This window comes from Peromyscus eremicus, chromosome 6 (assembly GCF_949786415.1).
Source record: "Peromyscus eremicus chromosome 6, PerEre_H2_v1, whole genome shotgun sequence".
Classification (NCBI taxonomy): Eukaryota; Metazoa; Chordata; class Mammalia; order Rodentia; family Cricetidae; genus Peromyscus; species Peromyscus eremicus.
Window position 1 is genome coordinate 88243222 of NC_081421.1, and position 25335 is coordinate 88268556.

General features: G+C 45.2%; 1 protein-coding gene across 3 annotated transcripts in view; it reads right to left on the reverse strand.

Annotated features, from left to right (window-relative positions):
* Positions 1-25335, reverse strand: part of Cdc14a (cell division cycle 14A) — a 175947-nt gene that overhangs the window by 49697 nt on the left and 100915 nt on the right. For all 3 annotated transcript variants that reach the window (XM_059266133.1, XM_059266134.1, XM_059266132.1), the window contains exons 8-10: positions 20486-20573; positions 13702-13932; positions 7657-7795 (exon numbers count right to left, since the gene is read on the reverse strand). In XM_059266133.1, the coding sequence (XP_059122116.1) occupies positions 7657-7795; positions 13702-13932; positions 20486-20573 (458 nt within the window). The remainder of the gene's footprint in view (positions 1-7656; positions 7796-13701; positions 13933-20485; positions 20574-25335) is intronic.

Sequence of the window (25335 nt, forward strand, 5' to 3'; positions counted from 1 at the left end):
AAGGTTAAAAACAAAGTATGTAGAGCGGAAAAAAAAATCAATGAAACATTGAGCTACATACTGAATTCCACATCAGCCTAGGCCACAAAGAAAGACTTTATTTCAAAAAAGTGAGAAACAGAAAAAGCAAAAACAAAAAACCATTATTTAAAAATTAATGAAACCAAAAAAGCCAGTTGAGGAGGTATAAAAATAAACTTCTAACCAGCCTGACAGAAACCAAAGGGCACACATGACAGCAGGAATGAAGCTAACCACAGGCAGCCCACCTCTACCTGAAGTCACAGATCCTGAGCTGCCCTAGGGTCTAGCTCTTCAGATCAGGGATGCTGAGCTGACAAACCGTATACAAACATTGCCAAGTCTGAAAAACTTGGAAATCTAAAACATGAGCGACCGTCTAGGAAGAATTGAAATCATGAGTGCCATCTTTAGGCAGACATAGGTGGTACACGCCTGTAATCCCTGCACTCAGGAGGATGCCAAGTTCAAGGACAGCCTAGGTAACAAAGCAAAACACTGTCTCAAAAAGAGAAAATTAATATGGATTGTATATAATCTCTTCCTGTAACAGAAGAGCAAAAGCAAGACCTGGGGCTCCTTATGAACGAGGCTGGAATTAACCTCACACAAAAACAGCACACACACACACACACACACACACACACACACACACACACATACACACACAAAGTGTATTATACCACTTACAAATTCAGACATAAAAGTCCCTAGTATCAAAATGACAACAAGTGAGATTTACAGATATGCACAAAGGATTGCATACCATGACCACATGGGGCTTATTCTAGGAATATAAAGCTCATTCCATATTCCAAAACACATCTATGAAACCCACCATGTCAACAAGCTAAAGAAGAAAACTGTGCCGGGCGGTGGTGGCGCACGCCTTTAATCCCAGCACTCGGGAGGCAGAGCCAGGCGGATCTCTGTGAGTTCGAGGCCAGCCTGGTCTACAAAATGAGTTCCAGGAAAGGCGCAAAACTACACAGAGAAACCCTGTCTCGAAAAAAAAAAAAAAGAAAAAGAAAAAGAAAAAAAAAAGAAAACTGTAAGCCAGGTTAGTGCTGCACAGGTGACGCCCGCTGTCAGGAGCTTGGGGCACGAGGATCACAGATCTGAGTCCAGCCCAGGCTACACAGTGAATTCTAGAATAACTTGGGTGACAACTGTGGGATCTTGTCTAAAAAAGGAGAGAGGAGAAGAGAAAAAAGAAGAAGAAGAAAATAAGGATGAAGGGTAAGAGGGGAAGGAAAAGGTGAGCCTTGGTCATAGCAATTAGTAGAAAAGGCCTTTGAAAAAATTTAAAATCAAGATTCAGAGGAACTCAGAAAAACAGAAATATATGGAATATCTACAAATTGGTGAAGAATATCTTCAGGAAACCTCCAACAATTCACATCAGCTTAATGATGAATGCCTGGATCCACACCCCCACTCCCCAAGGAGTAAAGATCCAGAGCTAGACAAAGGGGTCTGCTTGAGTCCCACTCATCAAAATGCTGGAAGTTTTAGTCTATGCAGCAAGAGAAGAAACAGAAGGGTACAGACTAGAAAGGAAATCAAAGTGTCCTGTTGGTGGGTTGCACCACTATATTCACAGAAGTCCCCTGCCCCATCTCTAACATCCACATCCACATGTACACACCCCTCCTAGTTTTTAGGATATAAAATACACATTTAAAAAAATCAACTGTTTTCCTACTTACTTACAATGAACATGGTGATATGGAAATACAAATACCATTTATAATCATCAAAACAAATATTTGAGTATAAAGCAAACAAATAAGACATGAATTCTGAACACTGTACACCATTGACGAAACCAAAACAGATTGATTGAAGTACACAGAGAGATACCTTTACGGCTCAGAAGTCTCATCATTACTGTTATTTATTTGAGACAGGGTCTCACTATGTAGCCTACGCTGGCCTCAAACCTGGGCTGCTCCTGCCTCAGCCTTCCAACTCCTGAGTGAGAGTGTATGTGTGTGCCACACATCCAGACTGCAGAAGCTCTTGAAATACAAAGTCCACAGAGAACACCTGACTAGTTGCCAGTTTAGACACGGGGTGGGAAGAAGTAGGAGTGACAAGGGACCCTGGTGGGGATCGACACGCTCCACTGACCCCACCAACACCCACATCCTGGTTAAGCCACACTCCAGTCTGGAAAGGGTTAGGGATTTGGGGGAGCAGGCAAAGGGCACACTGGATCTCTCACTACTATTTCGAGTATATGCTAACTAACACTTACCTCAAAATAAAAATTTGTGATGACTCTTCTATTCAAAACCTTCACTGACTTTTCATAATCCCACAAAATAAATAAAATTAATAAATAAAAAGAGCTGATGAAATCTTAGGAGACTGAGTGACCTGGTCTCTTTATCTTCTGGTATCATCTCCTAATAGTCTCCCTTTTAACCCAAGGACCTCCCGTACATTCTCATGGGCAGGCATTTGTTCCTTCAGTGAAACCCTCCTGCACTGCTGCATTGCCCCAGTAAGGAATGTGAATCACTATGGCTGTTATAGAGAACAGTATGTACAGTCCTCAAAAGAAGAAACATTTAATATGGTCTAAGTAACTCACTACTGGGCCAGTATGTTAAAAAACTACCTGCATGCCTGTGGTCACTACAGCATAATCGACAGTAACCAAGAAATGAAACCGAATATCTATCCCTGCACAGAAAGCAGGGCCTTCTGCAATTGCATTCAGCCCCAAACAAAACAAAACAAAGGGAAATCCTGCCATGTCCAGCCAAGCGGAAGAACCTGGAGGACATCGTGTTAAGTGAAATAAGCCAATAACAGAAAAGTAAATGCTGCAGTCTCTCTAAAAAGTCAAACTCACAAAAGCAGAGAGTGAAATGATGCCCACCAGAGGCTGGCAGTCGAGGGGCTGGGAGATGTTGACCAAAGGATGCAGAATTTTAGTTAGGAGGCCTATGCTCAACAGGGCTGTGGTTCAGAAGGGTGTCTAAAAGTTAACAGAAAATGTACCGTCCACATGAAAATTGCTGAAGGAGTGGATTTTTAAGTGTTTATGCCATATCAGATGGCAGTGTGTGAGGTGATGTGTCTGTTAATTAGCTTAATTAGCCATTCAATAATACGTACACACTTCAGACCATCGTGTATACCATTCAGGTATATGATGTTTACTTCTCAGATTAGAAATTAAACCAGAAGGAAGAAAATAAAATCAGAAAAAGGTTTCCATGTGATTTGCACTTTCTAATGCAGGTCCCGAGCACTGTCTACTTAAAGCTGCCTTCTCCTCCACCCCACCCCACCCCCAGTCTTCCTTCTGGGTTTATCTTTCTGCACAGCACCCATCAGAGCAGCTGTATAATTGACACATTTGTCGGTTCGCACGTTTCTCCTCAACCCCAAAGCATGAGCTCCGTGGGTCAGAAATCAAGCCGTCACTTTTGCTGCGACTTCCCAGTTACCTGCGTGGTGGCTCTCAATAAATGTTTGCAAGAGGAACAAAGGAAAGAAAGAAGAAAGGGAAGGAAGGAGGGAAGGAAGGTCCTACCGTGTCTGAGATGATCTCAAAGGTAGACAAGAGCGATATGGACAGGGAAATGAGAGATGACTGAGGAAAACCCGAAACCTAAAGACAAATATAACAGCAAATGTCAAAAATGCCAACTGTGGTGCTAAACGTTCCCCCAAGATCGATGTGGTTGGTCCCTAGCCCCTGGGACAGCCAGGAAAGGAAAGATCCTTAAGAGGATGAGCACACAGGGAAGTGAAGTCATGGGGGAGGGGTGCTTTCCAGCCATAACCAGGGGTGGCCAGCTGTTTAGCTCCCCCATGCTCTCCCTGCTAGGATGCACTCACTACCCTGCAGCGTGTCACCCAAGGCAACAGGACCAAGCAATCATGGGCTGACTCCTCGGTGGCCATGAGTTAAAATAAATCTTTCTCCTTGAGAGACTGATTCTTACCAGGTGTCTGTTATAACAGAGAAGTGAGGCAGAAAGTAATTATCCGAAAGTCCTCTCATTAAGAACTTGGGGTGCATGTTGAAAGGAAAAGGAGACAAACTCCTTCTAAGTTGTTTACACTTAACAGAGAAAGCCTTTTTGTCAGCTCTTAACGGCAACAAAGGAAAAGAAAAATCGCTGTTAACACAAAAATGCCTAGGAGAAACTTCCATGCGATGTTTAAAGTGGCGAGAAAAGAAGGCATTTGAAATAAAGTTTCTAAGCCTGATAACAGGCGTATAAGGAGGAAAAGAAAGTAAACCTGTTTATCCAGTACAGCCCTTCAGACTCCTGTGTGCTCATCTTTCCCCAAAGGCCAGGGCCCCATATTGCCTCTCACTCTGCTCCCTGCTCCATGCAAGCCCTGCTCCATGCAAGCCCCGCTCCAGTGCAGACTTCTGCCCATCCCCTCAGCCGCCAGACCTGCAGAACCTGCTGGTTAATTCTCCTAAGGCCCAAGGCACACATACTCAACGGCTCTATCCCGGGTATACATCCAACAGACAGTGCAAGCAAAAGAGCACAAGCTAGCCAACTCCGGGAACAAGCCAAATGCTCATCAAGAGAACAAAACGTCACGTAGTCAAACATTCTAATGCTACACAGCCATGCAAGTGAACAGGCGTTGTCTATCAAGAGCACCAAAGAATGTGGGATTTACAAAGCTAGGTACGCATACTGCTTGGACCTGCTCAGACAGGGCTCAAAACCCTGCACAGTTCATCCACGGTGTGATGATTCAAAACAATAGTCACTTTGGCAGAAGAACTGGTGCCGAATGGTGAAGAACCCAAGACCTGGAGCGGGGTGCTGCTGTGTCCTACTTCCTAGGTGTGAAAAGGTTATACAGGGGGATTGCTTTGTTAACTCACTCCAACACCCACATCCAGCTTCTTACAGTCCATGGTCGCTAGCTGTCACTCTTTTTTTTTTCCACTTTGGTTTTTTGAGATAGTATCTCCCTCTATTTCCGAGGCTGGCCTGTAACTCTATGTCGCCCAGCAGGCCTTGAACTAGTGATCTTCCTGCCTCAGAATTCTGAGTTCTGGGGTTGCCATGCACCACGGTAGCACCTTGTTTATTTAGCCTTCACTCCAGACTGAAACAGTGGCCTGCGTGGAACACATGAGGATGTGGACAGGACTTGCTCCTTCTTGTCCTGGGAGCGCAACACTCGTCAATGAAGCTCTCCTTGACCTCCCCATGCAGAGAGAACGCCTCACTCCTACCTCTTACCCTCTCTGCCTGTTTCTATCACATCTTCATAGACCCTACCATCAAAAGTCATCACATATCCACCCATTGCATACCTCTCCCAGTGGAAAGGCAGGAACCATAAGAGCCTTAGCTGAGACACACACAGCTCCACCCCGGAAGCAAGAAGACTGCCTGGAATAAGCCTGCACACAATGCACAGCTGTTGGATGAATGTGTGTCCTGGGGGCAGCAAATGACATCTCCCAGGGGCTATGCCAACCACAGGCTAGGAAAAAGCCAAACAGAAAGGAAGGGCCAAAGAAGAGAGAACAAGAGAGTAAAAAGTTAAGTCTGATACTTGGCAGACTAGCCCTGGACCACAATACTGAAGGAGACGATCTAAGAAAGCCCTAGGAGAACCCATGAGCCACACAGGCCTTATTCCACACAAGTCTAAAATGCCTCACAAAGCATCAAAGGCAGAAAAAAAAAATCTACCTTCTGAAGGTTCTGATCCAAGCATTACAACACTTAGCTATGGAAGTAGGTCATTCCCGCACTTCGGTTTGCATAGGCAGATACTTGGAAAACTGTAGTATGACTCACATGGAAGGATGTTGCCAAAGTCTTACAGTGTGTGCACCTACAGATGAAAGGCAATGCTTCAAGCCAGAGTACAGGTGCCTCAGGACCCTAATTTCTTCTGGTACCATTACGAGAGAAGGCAGAGAAAAATGGGGTGGAGAGAGCACCGGGAGGTGGACACTAGCAGAAAGGGGGAGGATGGTGGACCCTAACATCCCGAGGAGGGAAAAAACATAACCTAAAACAGTGGCGTCCTGGGTCTTGTAAGCTGTGCCTAGCAGAGAGCCTAGAGCAAGTAACAGGTCTTTTGAAGGAGCGATCTTCCAATGGATCACTTTGAGACTAAGAAAATGCCTTAAGGAACTAGGTTTAGGAATATTTGGGTTTTGAGTTTTGAACCTGGAGGTCATTTATTCAACATTACCAAGCAATTAGTATAATAGGCATATACCCCAAGCTGCAGCTGCAGGAAATGCACAACAGAAAACTAGAGGAAGCCTGTGGCTGGGAGTCTCATTAAGAATAAAATCCTAACAACAGATTAATTATGTTTGTTCCCATGGGGGGAAAACCTAGACACTTCTGTCTTTTTAACAACCCTATTTATGCATAACTTTTTTTTAAAACTCATTACACTTACGTCTCTCGCTCTCAAGAAAAGGTTTTCCTGCTCATTTCCTGATGCTCATTTTCTTAGCAGTTATTCCCTGTAGGATTAGTAAACCAATAATCCCTCAGGCTCAGAACTTCTTCATCATTTCAGACGTTAAAAGCTCACTTGGAACATCTTTCTTACTTAGGACGCCTCATCCAAACTAAGCCAATTTAAGTCAGAATGGAACCATTCGGTGGGAAAGAATGCTAGTCAGCAGAGCCGTTCCAACAGGAAAGCAAGGGATAAAAGCATCTACATTAAGATAAGAGTGACTGACAGTATGTTAGAACTGGACTGAAGGTAACTATTACCTTCATCTCCTCACCCTATGAGGCTAGAAGTGTTGCTCGGTGGTCAGCGCACTTGCCTAGGATTCAAAAAGCTCTGGGTTCAATCCTCAACACCATGTCACACCTTGTCATCCCAGAAGGTAGAAGCAGAGGCATCAAAGTCATCCTCGGCTACATATTGAGGTCAAGTCCAAACAGAGCTATTTGAGACGTTACCTCAAAATGAACCAAAAAAAATCTCTCCTCCTTCTGTGGGTAAATTGACGTAAGTGCTTAATATTTCAAGGGGAAACCAGCTGCTTTGTAAAGAGCATTCTTACAAATTGTGACTTTCTACCCAGTGGCCTGGAGTTGGACGGCAAGGCACAGGTACAAGTGAACGTACAAGGGATCTTCCAACTAATGAGCATGAAGCTGGCAGCGACCTGGGCCAGAACGGAAATCTAGTGACTCTTACCTTTTCGTTCCTCGATACCTTCTTGCATGAATCCACAAACTGCAGCTTCATGAGCAGCTTGGCTGTCTCACTGAACCAAGTGACCGACCCCAGGGGTGAGGGCTTTTTTTTTTTTTTTTTAAGTCACTCTGCTTTTAGACACGCAAACAAAGGAAAGGAATGAACAGTGAGCAGTGCCAGGTGGGATGACAGGAGAAAATTGCACTGTAGCCACTTCACAGAAAGTGACAGAAAAGGGGTAGGCAGGGGTGGTGGCGTTCTTCTCACTGTCACTTGATCTAAGAGATAGAAAGTACAAGCACCTGAGCTGTCAAGGAACAATAGTCTACCAGAGGCACCGCCTTCTCTAACAATGCAGTCATTTTGTAATCGGGCCACAGCCGGGGAACAAGAGGCAGTTAGGATCAGGGCCAAGACCCAAAGGCAGTCCTAGGAAAGGGTACTCACTCTTCCAGGAAGTGCTGCTGGGGTCCGATGATGGAGCCTGGTCGGCAAATTCTGATCCAAGCAATGATTTCAGCATGTGTGAACCTGTAGTGTTTCATGACATAACAGGCTATCAATGTCCCTGTTCTTCCCAGACCAGCTGTAAGGAAGGGAAACAGAAGAAATGTGAGGTGTAGCAACTGCACCCCGAAGAACAGGGGAAGGACCCCCGTCCACAGACTGGATTCGAGCACAATGACAGAGCAGTGGCTGATGAGCATTCCATTTCTCTCATGTAAAAATACACATTTTTTTTTTCCACCAGGCGGTGCTAGCACACCCCTTTAATCCCGGCACTGGGGGGGGGGGGGGGGGCAGAGGCAGGCAGATCTCTGTGAGTTCAAGGTCAGCCTGGTCTACTGAGTGAGTTCCAGGACAACCAGAACTACACAGAGAAACCCTGCCTTGAAAAACTAATGCGTGTGTGTGTGTGTGTGTGTGTGTGTGTGTGTGTGTGTGTGTGTGTACATTTTTCAGGCTGGAGATGTAGTTTAATGGCAAAGTATCTACCAAGCATGCACAACACCCCTGGTTCAATTCCCAGTACCAAAGAAAAGGGAAAAAACAGCACAAAACAAAACCACCTTCGTTTTTCTTTAAGCAATGGAAAGTGCAAGATGAAGCTGCCCTACACTTTAGGGTTAAAAAAAAAAAAATGACATGATAGAAACAAGCGGATCTGGCTGGGAGGGAAAGGGAGAGGTGGGCAGAAGGAAAACTGGAAAGAGGCAGGGATGCAAAGATGGCCGAGAGGGCCTGGGAGACAGCCATAAGGAACAAGGGACGGATGAGAAAGACATGTTGGTTGGGTCACAGTGAATTTCAAAATCAATACAATTTCTAACCTTGAAGTTCATCCCTGAAAACATTTCATTAGAAAAGGAAATAGAAAAACATGGTGTGGCAGCACACGCTTGTAACCCCAGAATGGAGGAGGCAGAGGCAGGAGGACCGGGAGGGTCGGGGCCACCCTGGGATAAACAGTGAGAGCCGATCAGAAAGAAAGAGGCAGGAAGAAGCAGGGAGGGAGGAGGAGAGAGGGGGACCCAGAATCTAGTTAACAGCTTTGTGTATGAATAGTCCAGGGCTGGGGCTGTAATGTAGTGGTAGAGAGTTTGTTTCGTATGAATGAGGTCCTAGGATCAATCCCCAGGGGCTGCGATAAACAAACAAAACCACTGACTTCAAGAAAAGGAAAGAGAATATTGCATTTGCAAGGGCCCCTCTGTCAGCTTGGCCAAATAATGAAGATACCCTAATCTCCCAGTATTGTGAAATGCACAGTAATCAACATTAAACAGCCATAACAGCCCAATGGTGTAATATACACTATTGCTTATCAAATTTTAAACCCAATGTAATTCAAGAAGTGTTAAAATGTAGAAAAGGAATGTCTTTAAATCAGTTTTCTGTAGTTACCTTAACTAAGTTACATTTACTCATCTGTGGTGTGTGTGTGTGTGTGTGTGTGTGCGCACGCGCGTGTGTGTGTGTGTGCGCGTGTGTGTGCGTGTGCGTGTGTGTGCATGTAGAGGTCAGACAGCAATTTCCTAGAGTCTGCTATCTCCTCCACCGTGTGGACCCCAGGAACCAAACTCGGGTGGACAGGCCCGACCACAAGCGCCTCTACCTGCTGAGCCATCTGGCCTTTTCTTATATTACTGCTCCCCAGAAGCATCTATAGATATTTTATTTCTAATCACCCACCATGAAATTGCAGTGCTCTGCTTGTAAATCTGTACTTTATGCAGGAAAAAAATACAAAGGGTTTTACCCAACACACGCAGTTGACCCCCTTGATAGCAATCCTGCCTAGACCGCACATCAAACACGAAAATGAAGGGACAAAGGAGAGTCACGCCCGTGCCCTTAGCTGCCCGCTGCTGCCTTCCCATTCCCCTCTCCATTTTAAAAAGCATGCATACACTGTTATGAGATGAGGTATGTGTATATGCCCTATTTACCTCAAGCACCCTTTTGTCCCAGATCAAACATCAACATCAGTAAGAGGGTAAAATTAACCATAGTCCCACTGGACTCTCGCTTTAGTGTGGAGAAACAGTGAGACTCGTTCTCTGGAGAGCTGGCAAGGCTAGTGTAACTAACTGCGTGGAGTCAATGCAGCTGAGCACGCACGGTAGAGCAGGCGCCGGAGCCAGCGGGTCTCCGGGGTTTGCAGTTTGGGTCCCTGTCTAGAGAGCGGGTGGGCTTCTTCGTGGAGACCTCCCCTCACTGCTCCTCCTCGTGCAGGGAGCTGCCTGGAGCCCCCAGGCAGGTTCCTAATCCTACTCACACCCGAAAGGTGGGGCTGCGAATTTTCAAATTTCTCTGAAACTGAAGTTGCTTCCCCCCTTTCAAAAGGAGTCTATAATTTTAGGTCTATAAAAAGAACCTACTTAGCACTCAATAGTTGGGAGCTCTTACCACAGTGAACAGAATAAGAGTACTTCACCAAGTTTCTATTAAAACTTTAACAAAAATGGCAAAGCATCCTTAATTAAAGGGCTCCCTGGCACAGCCTGACAAAGGTGTGCAAGGTGCTATTTTTTTATACCAAGTGCTTTAGACTGCCAGTCCTCTTTCTGATTCCCAACAGGGCATCAATATGCGCACAACAGAAGAAGAGCATTGCTGTATTTTAGATTAATATTCATGCTGGAAAACGTCTCCGATTCACAGCCATGCCTTTAATGAACCTCGCTGTGGACTGCAGACACTGACTGGGGCGTTCCGTACCTTTGCAACAGGGCTGTGTCTCACGCCTCTGTGTAACGCTGTATGTTGACACATGACATTCCCATTCTCTCCGGTCCCCCATGAGAGTTCATTTAGCAAAGGAGAGGAGTCTCACTTCCACCTCCTTTTAGTTCAATTAAAACACTGAGTGCTGCTTGAATTTCCAGAAAATTAAGCTGACTTAATCAGGGCAGATGTCAAAGTAATTAGCAAGCCTAGGTAGCTAAGTACGCCATTAAAAATAAAACATCTGCAATTAAACCAAAGGTGTGAGCCCTATAAAAGAATCCTACTTGTGTGAACGAGTCGGGAGAAAGGAAGAAGCCACCTCATATTTAAGGAACACCACATGTGAATGTGACCTTCCTCTATAAGAACTCACTTCAACACTTTATAAAAGTGATGTCAGAAATATGGGGGAAAAAACACCGCTGTGATAGGAAAAAAATGTGTGTACATTTCTTAAGAGGTAAACATTCACAGGTAAGTGATATACAGAGAAAGCCCATAACGAGAATATTTAACTGCAGAGTTTACTTTTCCCAGTATTTCTTAGACGTGACATATTATCAGGAGAGGCACTACATTTAAATGAAAGCTTTGTCTGGAAGACGCTGTTTCCTTGGAATCATCCACCATCTCTGGCTCTTACATTCCACCTCCACTTCTACTTAGATCCCTGAGCCTTGGTGTGTGTGTTGGGGTGTGGGGGGGGGATTAAAAAGGCATCCCATTTAGGACCTAGTGCTCCAAAGCATCTCACCCACTGCACATTATGCACTTGGGGAATCTCTGTTAATCCCCATCTACTCCAAGAACAATACTGACGCACATGAGCTGGACCAGCAGTCACAAGATCCGCACAGGTTCAGGCCAGAAAGGGTCCCAGCACTGACAGGGGGAAGTGAACATGGGGGTCCCACCCCTAACCAAGAAGCTAATTGCAATTAATACCTCTCCCCTGTTCCGACAAAAGGAAAATCACTGTTCCCCAGTGGACTCTCATCGTGTATATTATCCGCACCTCAGGGCAGATCCCATACCCAGAAGTAGTTGGTCCTGTTTTTATGGGGTAGGGAACTTTGGTTTCATTGTATTAGGTTTGAGCATTTTTTCTGTCTTATTGGATTTTTATGTTTTGATTTTCATTTTTTATTTTCTTGTTGTTTTGAGAGAGAAATAGAACATGAAGGAGGGTGGGTAGAGAGGTAGGAAGGATAGGGAAAGAGTCGGGGAGGGGGAAAACATGATGAAAAATATTGTATTTTTTATCTTAAATAAAAAAATGAAAGCTTTGTCTTTTTCTCCCTTGAATTTGTTGGTCCAAAATATGGCTTATAAACACACAGATAAACACACGTCCTTGTAAGAGTAAAACTAACTGCCTAGGGAAAAGACCAAATTAAAATCTTGTATGAAAAATGCTGATTTTTTTAAATAGAAAACTGAACTTTGAAAGAGATGATAGGAGTATCTCCTACTAAACCTTCACAGCCACGATCCACAAGCCCTCGGGTGCTGCTGACACATGAAATACATGAAAGTCTGGCCCTGTCTTGTATCTGAGCAAGCTTTAACAATGTGAGAACACTATACTACCAGATGTAGGGTCAGAGGCTGGACCCCAACAGCTGCCCACACACACACACACACACACACACACACACACACACACACACAGCTCTCCCTCTAGCTGGCACCAGGCTTCAGCCCATTCCTTCCCCCAGCACCAAATTCCTGAGGAAAAGTCAATTTCTTGGGGTCCTTTATCTCAACAGCCTGATAGCCGAAGGCAGCTGGCGCAAGATTCTATTTAGAGCATCTTCCATCCTGCCGGGAGGGTTACAATAAAACGAACTTGGGGGGCCTGTGAAACACATTCAGAACAAGGAAGCTCCCTGTCTGGGGAAGAGAGTCCAGAAGCAAGCGAGTGAGCACCTAACCATCCAAAGGGCCCTCCTGCAAGCCAGGGTCTGTCTCTCATCAAGGAGGGGGAGGGAAGGGCTGCGCCCAAGGTGGGTGCAGCCCCACTTCTGGAGCCATCCCTAAAATCGGGGGCCACGTGCGGGTTCGCTTCCCTCTCTTCCAGGCTGCTAGGGGAACGCAGCTTCGCATCGCTGCCACAGCTCACATGTTCAGCAAAGTTCCTCCACCTACTCACATCTTAAACATAGAAACAAGGGCCTACAAAATGGTATTTTAATTTCTGTCAGAACCAAAGCCACACTGTCTGAATAAGGCAGTTACAGCAGCGCTCCGCACATGAAAAGAACTGGTACCATCCCCAACACCTACTGGCCGATTTGCATAAAATTCAACAAAAAAAAAAAAAAAAAAAAAAAACCTTTATGGACACAAAGCCATGTGAGCAGCGCCACCTCGTGGCACTGTGAAGAGCTGCGGGGGGCGAACTAGAGGCTCTGGTTCCCAGGAGTGATTTGTTTCTGCTGAAATCTTGAGACCACCAACCTGGAAAACCTGCAGTGGCCTCTGAGCTGCTTTTCACGTTTACGTAAACTCTCAAGTTGAACTGGGAATCCTGCATTTTGAGTTGTTAAAACTGAGACCTACACTTGGTATTCTCTGAGCAACCCCTGCCTCAAAGCGCCCGTTCCAGAGGCCAGGTATTCACTTGCACCGTGGAGACAAGAGAATCCCTGGCGTTCACTGGCCAGTCCGTGTATCCAAAAAGGCAGGCTCCTAGTTCAGTGAAAGACCCTCTCTCAAAAGGAAAAAAACAAAGTTGGGGGGTGACTGAGGAAGACACACCTATTGTCAAACTCTGGCCTACACATGTGTGAACACACACACACACACACACACACACACACACATACACACTCCAACATGGAAGCACTAAAATGTCAGATAGTGGAAGAGTATGGAGAAAAGAACATTCTGAAGGGAAAGGGGACAAGGGAACCAGCAACGTTTACCACTTGACACAGTTCCCTGAGGAAAGATGGTCTTTCCAGCCTATGGACACCTCTATGTTACCCCGCCCCTGCTTAGGATGCTCAGTCAATGAGCCTGAGTTAAAAATGTTGAAAGTACAAGCTCTGACTTGTCAAGAAAGCCGGGCCACACCAGGGCGATTAATCCCTCCTTTAGGAAGGGATTATGAAAAACAGGCTCATGTTCCAACTGTCTAATACAAAAGAGAAAAGAAGCATCCCACTGTTTTCCATCACCAGCAGGTCTCGCTCATCATTAGTGGGGTTCGGGCTCGCCCTTCCCAAGCACAGCTGGCCCCTGAGACCTGGAGCACACCTTTGCAGTGGACCGCGATGGCCCCTTCTGTGTTCTCACAGATGTTCAGGAACCTTCGCACGATGTTGTCGCTGGGAGTGCTGCCGTCTATGAAGAACAGGTCGTAGTGCTCAAAGCCGGCGTCTGTGAAGCGCTTCGCCTCGTAAATCTTTTTGTTCAATCTCACGATTGCAGTCACGTTGTTCTTTTTGAAATAGGGAAAGTAGGCTTCGGGGGCGTGGAGAGGGTAACCTGTAGGCAAACAGGGGTAGTCAGTCAGCAGAACGCCGCAGTCCATCTCACATAAACAACAAAGTATTCGAACCTCACTGTGCTTAGGAGGAAAAGAGTGTTTCAGGAGAGCGTGAAAGGCCACAGAAGAGCCCTCAAAGCAGCGGCTGGCCTAACTATAAACACCATAGGCAGAAACAATGCAAACAAAAAACCTTCTCTGTGTATTGGAAAGAGTTCATTAAAGTCGAGAATAGCAATCCATGAAAGAGTTCATCAAGGTTGAAAATACGAATCCTGGGAGCCCAGTCTTTGAGCCCCCAAACAAAGGCAGTTCTGAAGTATTCAAATGTGCAGAGCAGGGCTGGAGTGACTTGGGGCAATATTCCTCCCTGGACACTATTCTTTACCTAACAAACGCATTTCATCTACAGCTGAAGCTTTCTTTAATCCAGAGGCACAGTTCCCATCTACAGCATAACTCCCTGTGAAACAGGGTTATGATTAGTTATCACTTGCAACTGTCCAAGTCACAGCATACAAGATTTCTCAAAATTACCCCCTTGAGGTAACAGCTGGGAACTGGGGAGGTGGTGGCCAAAGGATTCCATTAGGCAAGAGGACTATGACCAAGCACCCCGGTGTACCACGTGTTGATTGTGTAGTTAAAAACAGTGTGTCGGACTGGATCCATGTGTTAAACCTGACAGCCACTCCACAGTATATACATCATTTTAATCGATCATATGTGTAGCATAAATATATACATGTACAACTGAAAATATTAGCATTTCAAAGGAAGAGAGTACCTTCTAGTAGACACTTCCTTTTTAGTGGGGTGACAATCTCCAGATTGCCCCGGCATGTCCTCCACTAAGCGATCATTCCTGGGAGCTTCAGAGGCAACGGGGTCACTGATCTGCTCTTGGCCAATAATCCAAAGTGACCACTGGGAATTTGGGCCACTGTAAGCCTTGCAGCCCCAGGAGATCAGAAGACTAATTTCCTAACACACCCAATTACCACCTATCAATCATTCGGGATTCACCCATTCTGGGTTCCCCAATTACTGGCAGATTCTTGGCAGACCAGGCAAGTGAAATGACCTCCCTTAGAGTTCACAGCCATGATGAGCTTCAGAGAGTGAGCCAGAGGGTTTCCACACTGGGCTCCTGGCTCTGTGTCCTGCTCGTCCCGTCAATTTCATTTTCTCTCAGCTCCAAGCCAGCCCTTCAATGTCGTACTCTGTAATTCTAAGACTGTGTCCGAGTCTATATGCAGACTACTTTTCTACCATCCTTCCTGTATGTAGGAGAGATGCCAGGAGGACGGAAGAAAGGCTTTCTTCTCATTCTGCACCTCAGCCAGGACTCCCAGCTTTTCTTGGCATGCCCTGCACAAGACCGATGTCTTCTCTGGCAGCAGACCTCCTGGTCTCCACTCCTCAAGCCCTAGATCTGTACAGCAGTGGTGTTCCCTTCAGAGCTCCGAGCAGCAGAGGCTCCTCCTCCGTGCTCCTCAGTCCTCTAACTCTCCCTCCTTCGCTTCTCTCATCACCCCCAGCCTTAGGAGACTGTCTACCTTCTCCACAACCCCCATCCTTAGGGGACTCTCTACCTTCTCCACAACCCCCAGCCTTAGGGGACTCTCTACCTTCTCCACAACTCCCAGCCTTAGGGGACTCTCTACCTTCTCCACAACCCCCAGCCTTAGGGGACTCTCTACCTTCTCCACAACTCCCAGCCTTAGGAGACTCTCTACCTTCTCCACAACTCCCAGCCTTAGGAGACTGTCTACCTTCTCCACAACCCGCTGCCTTAGGGGACTCTCAACCTTCTCCACAACCCCCAGCCTTAGGGGACTCACTACCTTCTCCATAACCCCAGCCTTAGGGGACTCACTACCTTCTCCATAACCCATTGCCTTAGGGGACTCACAACCTTCTCCACAACCCCCAGCCTTAGGGGACTCACTACCTTCTCCACAACCCGCTGCCTTAGGGGACTCACTACCTTCTCCACAACCCGCTGCCTTAGGGGACTCACTACCTTCTCCATACTGTGACAAACTGTCTGTACTAAATTCTCTGCATATGGTTGACATCAACAAATCTGACCACCAATGCTGTTGAAGATGTATGGAAAGAGGAGCCCTTATTCACGGTGGGTGGGGTGCAAACCAGTATAGCTGTTATGGAAGCCCGCATGTAGATCATTCAAAAAATTAAAACTAGATTGACCATATGTCCCAGTGTGCCACTCATGAACATATATCCAAAGGACTCCAATCCTACTACAGAGATATGTACACACCCATATTTATTGCTGCCATATTCACAACAGAAAGGATTTGGAACCAGCCTAGATGTCCATTAACAGATACATGGATAAAGAAAGTGTGGTACCAATTTGCAGTGGGATTTTACTCAGCTGCAAAGAAAATGAAATCTGTAGGAAAAAATAGAGATGGGTGGATCTGGAAAGTATAATATTAAGCAAGGTGACCCACACTCAGAAAGACAAAAACCACATGTTCTCTTTCATCTATGGATCCTAGTTTGTAATATATATATATATATATATAGAAATGGATGTAGATACAAGTAAAGCTAGAAACCTAGAAAGAAGACCATGAGAAGGTGAAAAGCAGTGCTAAGGAACAGAGGAAAGAAGGTCGGAGGGGCAAACTGACATGAAAGTGGGAACCGAGACTAGGGGGAGGTAATGAGAGAGGGCTGGGGTATCAGGACAGTAGGTGACATGATGGAGGACTGGGGTATCAGGACAGTAGGTGAGATGATGGAGGGCTGGGGTATCAGGACAGTAGGTGAGATGATGGAGGGCTGGGATACAGGGCAGTAGGTGAGATGATGGAGGGCTGGGGTATCAGGACAGTAGGTGAGATGATGGAGGGCTGGGGTATCAGGACAGTAGGTGAGATGATGGAGGGCTGGGGTAACAGGACAGTAGGTGAGATGATGGAGGGCTGGGGTATCAGGACAGTAGGTGAGATGATGGAGGGCTAGGGTATCAGGACAGTAGGTGAGATGATGGAGGGCTGGGGTATCAGGATAGTGGGTGAGATGATGGAGGGCTGAGATAACAGGACAGTAGGTGAGATGATGGAGGGCTGGGATATAGGGCAGTAGGTGAGATGATGGAGGGCTGGGATATCAGGACAGTAGGTGAGAGATGATGGAGGGCTGAGGTATCAGGACAGTATATGAGATGATGGAGGGCTGGGGTAACAGGACAGTAGGTGAAATGGTGGAGGGCTGAGGTATCAGGACAGTATATGAGGTGATGGAGGGCTGGGGTATCAGGACAGTAGGTGAGATGATGGAGGGCTGGGGTATAGGGCAGTAGGTGAGATGATGGAGGGCTGGGGTAACAGGACAGTAGGTGAGATGATGGAGGGCTGGGGTAACAGGACAGTAGGTGAGATGATGGAGGGCTGGGGTATCAGGACAGTAGGTGAGATGATGGAGGGCTGGGGTATCAGGACAGTAGGTGAGAGATGATGGAGCGCTGGGGTAACAGGACAGTAGGTGAGAGATGATGGGGAGGAAACTCTACTCAAACACACTTCTTTCAAAAATATCATAATAATATCTAATATCATGAATGGTAATTTTTAAACATTTTAAATGAGTAAGTAAGAACCCCTTCTGGCTGGAGTCCCTGGGCGTGGTTCCCATGGCTCCCATTCACCTCCATGGACCCTGCAGATACACTCTCTCTTCTGGCTACAGCCTATTTTCTAGTTCTCCGCCTTCTCTTCCCGTTTGTGAGCTACGACACGTAGACCAATAGATGTCATCTTAGTTATTGGTCAGAATTGGTTCTACAGCCTACAAGGAGGAGCACTCGCTGGTGAGTTTGGCCATGGTCAACAAAAGATGGAGGCAGAACCAGAAGGCAGGATTTTCTAATCCCTGCCTGGCTGCATTGGCACAAACAGGTTACAGGAAGCTTACTTCTCACCCCCTGTGTGGACAGAGGGAGAAAACACATCCTTTTCTACGTACAGAAATCAGGTCTGTTTTCCTGTTGGTTTCCTTGGTACGATAATTTCCCAACGACAGACTCAGGACAGAGGGGAAGCGACTGTGGTTGCCGTAAGGAAGTAAGAGCTTTTGAACCATATGAGGAATGGCTACCAGAGGGACTCCAAGTCCATGGGAAGCCCTGTTTGGCTGTGGCAACAGCTGGGAGTCTCTGCGTGGGTTCCTGGCATCCCTTATGATGGCCCCTGCCTAGTCTGATGCCTATCTGTTCCCCCTAACACCAAGGTGTGAGAATTTCTGCTTGTACTTAAATGCCCATGAGGAGTAGATGGAGGGTTGAGCTAGTATACCTAAACTATAAGAAAAGTCATGGGTATCTTTTGAGAAAGCACCTGGGGTATACTTGTAAACATGTGGTATCGGAACATTGAGACGATGATGACTGTAACAATACCTAATTTTATTGATGACTTGCTGTGCCCTCCGGCACCATACCAAGTGCCCCATATGGATTATCTCATTTAACCCCACAGGTTCAGAATAACTAATGGCTGGATAGCTGACTGGTCCACGACACATAGCGAGGCAGGATTTAAACCCAGCGTCTGTACCAGAGCCTATTTCAGGTAAGGTTTGTTCAGATTCCAAGAAAGAGAATACGATGTTAAAAAAAAAGAAAAAACTCTCTTAAAAGGACTTTGAGTTAATTAAAGCCAAGAAATAATTCAAATATCCTATGTTCGGACCCTTGTTATGAGGGACTAGTTTTAGCAATGTGGTTTCTGGGAATCTACCAGTCTACCCAGGGCTGCTGGGTGGCTCACCCAACCCTTACTCCATCTCACCACTAGATGGCGACGTGGCATCAGTGAGGCACAGGACCCAGAGGAGCCAAAGAGCAGCCTGACCAAATGCGTGTTTAATTTCAGAGCTAAAAGAGACTTCACCTCATCTCTTCCCAGCACTTCGCTTTCAAGTTGGGAAGGTGAAGAAAAGCTGAGTTAAATGACTACTCCATGTAGGAGAATATGTTGGTTAGCTCATCGGTGATGAAAATACAACTGTGTAGCTGTTAACCGACTTGACTCAAGGCCCTTCATCTGGTGTCTCTAACCCTCACTAGATGCCCGAGATGTGCATCAGTTCCTCTCACTGGGCTATACAAAGGAGAAGTTAGGAAGCTCGCTGCAGCTTCCACAACCAGTAAGGGACAGAGGAGCCCGGCTTCAACCTGCCTACAAGACTTCAAACTTCTGGGATTCTCTGTCTCAAGCTACCCTCCAACCCTCATGAGTGTGTGGTTTCTCTGTCTGTCTGTCTGTCCGTCTCTCCTCTCTCTCTCTCTCTCTCTCTCTCTCTCTCTCTCTCTCTCTCTCTCTCTCTCTCTCTCTCTGTGTGTAGCATCATTATCCATTAAAAGAATTGTTTTGAAATCTAAAATCCAAAATATGTGTTTCATTCTACAGTTATAACCCATTACTCAATTCAAATTTTATATAAAACATTTTTAAAGAGAAGGCCTGCTCGTTCCCCGCCGCTGAAACAACCTGAATGAGGGTGGTTCAGCAGATGCCCCGGTTGTTCTCTGCTCACACAAACACGCCCGTAAGACTCACACAACGCCTTCTGCCTGGATCCCATGACAGAAGGCTTCCTTTTCCTTCCTCCTAGCAACAGCTACTTGATCAATTATGTTTAAAATCACAGCTTTTCCTTAGCTCTCCACCATAGCTAGATCACAAGGCCCCGTTGCTGATGACACGACATACTTTGGGTGAGGGACAGAAACATTAAGCTGGAAGTGACCTGGACACTTCCTCCCTGCTGACTCACCGTCATAGCATCAGCAGGTGCAGGCGACTGAGGAAGAAAAATTACCAACGGTCTTACCCAGCTGTGGCCTCTGCAGGCCACAGTCCCAACCTGTCAGGCAAGATGAGTCCACTGTGTGTTCAATAGTGCCTGACTCACTCTATGTGGGCAGCCAACAGCCTTCGGTTGGAATTTCAGGTCTGTTCTATGGAAGAGAATTCACCCATGGTACCGTAAACCAGGTCAAAAGCCCATGACTGGGGAGGTCATTGACTTGGGGGGGGGGGGGGGTCTGCTGTCATTTTGGTAACTGGACACCTGGCCAAACTGCTTGTCTTCTAAACATTTGTTCAAACCCATTAACTAGTGCTGCTCTCAACCGTGGTCAGAGAAGCTGTGGGCAGCAGTTAACACGAGATTCATAAATAGGTTAGAAAGCTGAGTGTCAGTTGAGCACTCAGCCATAAATGGGACATCTATATCTCTCACACAAACACACACGCATGCACACGCACATGCACACATACCCATAACTAAAAATAAAATAAATCTGCTTTAAAAAAATAAAATAAAACAGGGTTATCGCTCCACATACTAGAAGCTTAGCATTTAATTCACTGTTTAATTTTGAAAATTATGAATAAATATCCCTCAAAGAATATTAGCAAAGGAAAAGAACTGTACATAGAAATAGAGGAAGTAATGAAATTGAACTAAAATAATAATGTTTAGGTGGTAAAGGAGAAAACAACCTACCATTTTCAATTTTGCTTTTTGGATGTGGTCCACTAAACGCTAAAAATTTCCCTGGAACAATCCAGTTGAAGTCCCCATTTTCAACACGCTGGCAGAATTTTATGAAAAAAGAAAAGAAAAAAATTATGATTTTTATGCAATTTAGGAAGTCTTTACAAATAAAAGCACTTATCACGCTATTGGTACTAGATCAATGGGACTCACACAAAGAAAAACCAATAGAAGTTTCGAGATGTACCTGATTTACAAAACGCTATTTGTAAATTCACTTCATTTAAGAAAAGTTTCTACCCAAATGATGAAAAATTTAGCTTGTCCGAAAAAGTTATTTGGCTTAAAATAAACTTGTCTGCTGGTCAGTCTGCTACGAAGTAAGATGAAAATATTGTTTATTCCAGAAAAAAAAAATAGGCTGAGGTAAAGGAAAATGGAAAATGCAAGCACTTTCATGAACATGGTAAGCAGGCTTTAAATAATGAAAAAAAAATGGTTCACAATAAACACGTTCCGTTCTTTTCCTGGTTGTTTTTGTTGTTGTTGAGGGGAGCGCTGATGTCTACTTTCCATGCTGATTTAAAGACTGTCAAGAAGGGGAAATGAGGCACAGTGTACCTTAGAACCGTGGTTCTCAACCTTCCTAATGCTTAGACCCACATTGTGGTGATAGTTCCTCATGGTGTGGTGACCCCCAAACATAAAATGATTTTTGTTGCTACTTCGTAACTGCAATTTTGCAACTGTTATGAATTATAATGTAAATATCTGTGTTTTCCGATGGTCTTAAGTGACCCCTGTGAAAGAGTCATTCGTCCCCCCCAAAAAGGTCACAACACATAGAGTACCATTGAGAACCACTTGAGGTACGCCAAAAACCTTTCAGCCAAAGTCTCCTGCAAGGGGCATCGAACCCGAACAAAGGCTGGCAATAAGACCACTGCTTCTAACTCTGGCTAACTGGTCACCCTGGGAAGCTGACTTTCTCGGTCTAACCTTCCAACGAGATTTTCCAGTGAAATCTTTCTTTGAAATGTTGGCTATCTTTTGATAAGTTTTTAAATCCTATGAAACCAAATGGAATGTCTTTGCAGGCTGACTGATAATTGTTAGCCTTTGGTCCGCATACTCAAAGTGATCATTAGAAAAGGCCTAAAGACCAAGAAAATGGGTCACTTTGCCTGGTTCCAGTACCTCCTCCTTTCCTTGTGCTATTAACCCGTCAGGACTGGAACCAGGATTGGGTTACACCCAGGGCTTTGCAGGTGACTGGGAGACTTCTGTGTAATGCAATACAAATATTCACACCACCACACACCCAACTCCAACCCAGACCCAAGTCTCCATCTTCATCAGGGAAGCAACAGGATTCCATGCAAAGGACTCTTCCTTTGGCATTTGGTGAGAGCCTCCATGATAGGCGTTTGAGCCAAAGCTTGTGCTCTTCAGTAAGTACAAAATAAACCTGTATTAAATGCATTAGAATGTCAAGGAGATGAGAACCACTACTTCATTTGTGTTATCCATTACCACGTCCATGAAAACCAAAACTAGGCTGGCCAATTTCTATTCTAAAATACAATTTCTACTACAAAATCTTTCCAATCATAAAAGAAATTGCACATAGCATCTTGAAAATGGATCCACTGTAGTAACCTAATCGTAGTAAACATACTATCTTCACAGGACCCTAAAATCTTATAGACTTATAAGCACATGTGTAGCTATCTCTTTATAACAATTGGAATAAAGAATCAAATGTACAACTTTCCACTAAGAAATTAAACAAAACCATCTAAATGAATGAGTCAATATGCCCCTTGAGTAACGGGTAAGCTTGATACACTGTACAAATTTAAGAATAAGTATAAACTTCAACTATCAAAAGACAAAAGCAATTCCTTATGAACAGCAGAAGACAGTGGCTCTCTGTGTTCACTATTTCTGTATTCTTGGCCACTGAGGAGGTCAGATGAATATATTGTATTACATCTGTTCATTTTGATTATAGACATCTGTTTGGTTAAATAGTAACCCTTTTATAATCAGTCATATGCTAGAGTAGTGAACTAAAGTCCCTGTAGTATATCAGCAAGATAAATTCACTCACAGTATCAACAGAATTGTGTTTGTGAACCCTTCTACCTAAAATGATAAACATTAGGTAATATCGGGCTCTATTCAGCAGCCTGGGAAGGTTTGTAGAATAAACAACAAGATTTAGGTCTTAGATTTAAGTTTGAAAGAAAAATAGTAAGAAAGTTACAGCTTTAAAGTGACCTACTACAATATAAGATTGATTTGGTAGTGTTCCAGAACTATGGTCCATGCCCCTTTCACAGTCATTTCTAGAAATGCTAATGTGTCAATGACAGAATAGTTAAAACGACACAAATCTCTTTTCCTAATTCAACTTCAAAGAATCTAGATCAGACAGAAACTTCAGGTACTTTCCAGCCCTACAACATTCTGTAAAGAAACATCTAAGAGTGTGAGGCAATGGCACTGACCCAGCGTGGTAAGCTGATGTAATGCTCACTGCCCACCAGATACCAGTTAGAAAACCTGCAGATGACCTACACCACAAGAAAAGCCCCAGACAAACATGTCATCTCTAGAATGGATGAGTTTCGATGCTATAACACCGTACTACAGGACTCTCCAGTCCACAAAAGATTACAATTTCTCTTGAACAGCTAAGTTGCTGTTCTTAAAATGGAATTTGACTTGAAAGTACGAATTTCTACACTTGCAAGAAATATATTTGTGTCTCTGGTGTACTACTTACAAATACGCTTTCCAGCCCAAATATTTGGACTTTTACCATTACCATAGGTCCACAGTACAAACAGAAATTCCTGTAGGCTGATGATGAGATTCCCAATATCGGTTGTCTAGCCTAGCATTATGTTTTCTACCATTCTGTCATGCATGTTTTCCTAGAAAACCTATGTTAAGAACTGTAACTTGGTGCCACACACAAAACAATAAAAAGGCATTATCAGTGCTTGTATTTGGGAATGACAAGTATCAACGATGATAACAGCAAGTATGAGCTACACCCCCACTCTGCAAAACAGTACAGCGTGTAGCTCATTTAATCCCCACAATAACCCCCGGAGGAAAGCGCCGCTACCATCTCCGTCCAGCCATTAAGGAACAGCTGCACTGAACTTGCACACCACCCCAGAGGCACACCGGACAGAGGGGGGCAGACAGAGTGCTTCAGAGACTAACACGACAGCGGCGACAGCTTTTTAAAAATTCATCTTCAAGATGATTTTGCGTTTTCCTCACCTCTGAAACCATGAGTTCGCACCAACAGTACAGCTTTATTCCATAAATAGGACTAGTGCCATGAAGCTGGACCTTTTATGAGCTGAAAGCATGGTCAATATTTGAGTTGCTGGGTTAAAATGAAGTTTCCATGTCCTTTGGCTCTAGGTGAGCACCAAACTCCAGATTATTGGTTAAGGTCTGCTTTTGAATGAGAGCGTGCTGAAAGAATGGGGTGTGTCCAGTGTGGGCTGCCTGGGAAAGGGAGACTGCACAGCTGTCGAGGGAGACAGACAATGCGGAAGACAGGCCATGGGCAAGGAGAGAGATGGGAGAGAGAGAGAGAGATTGTTCTACTAATCCAGGCCAGTGAGCACCCCTGCAGACTCAAACACAGGATGCAGAACTCTGCTGTGCTTGCTGATGTCACTTTAACGCTCCAAGATGAGGCCTGGAAACAGCAGGACACACGTTGTCATTGACAAAACACAGAAAGTGTGTTCAACCGGAAATCACGAGGTCCTATACTAGCAGGATCCCAGGGTGGGCAAAGAGAATAAAAAGATTTAAAAGGTTGAAAAAGATGACCAGAGATGGCAGGAGGAGAAACGTAAGAGCCGCCACCTTACAAAGTGAGGAAGGAAATGTTTTCACAATTAGAGTTTAGCCACAGAGCGGCCCAAGAAAGAAGACCAAACCGGGCCTGTTCGGTTTGGGACACTCCTATGCTGGCAGGAACATCAGACCATAATAGTTATAAAGACCACACCTCAAACAGTTTGAAAGTTAAAAAAAAAAAAAGAACATACCTACAACCCCAGCACCTGGAAAGCTGAAGCAGGAGGACTGCCAGGAGTTCTAGCCCACCTGGGCTACAGTGAGACCCAGTCTCAGAAAAGCAAAAACCAAAACACAAAAAGACACAGAGAAAGACAGTAGGGAAGGCAGAGAACAGAAAGAAACGAAATCAAACAATAATTAAGAGGAAGGAAAAGACAAGCATGAGGTATTGTTTAGGAGAGGGAAACCTAAGAGTTTCACAGACTTAGCCCATGTGATCTGTAACTAGCCATGCGTGTGATTAATTAGCACATGTGGAAGCCCTGGGTCCCTCCCCGGTAGCAGCTGTAGTAGCCGGGAAGGAATTTGACATCCTCAAACTTGAGGTCTTCGAGTGGTGAAATAAACACAACAGGATGGCTCCAGAAGCATGCTTCAAATAGTTCTCCTCGCCAGATCCCCAAGGGAGGCGCACCTCGATAATTGCTCCAGATGGTTGAGGCCATGCCCACACACCTGCACTCTGAGGCCTGCTTGACTCCAGTCCGGGGGCAGGAGTACACAGTCCTGCCCACGGTCTATGAGCAAGGGAAGACCACAGACCAAGCAGCATTCCAGTTTGTGCTACAGAGCCGCTGGCGAGCACAGCCTGGCCCCGTCACACACTGACTCCTGCTGTCGACCCGAGATGGAAGACCGAACCAGCTTCACTGGTTCTCACGGAATGTGCTGAAGCGAAGACTCTGGGAGTCAGCATCCACTGGTTAGTATGACAGTTTCCTGATGCAATGAAGGTCACA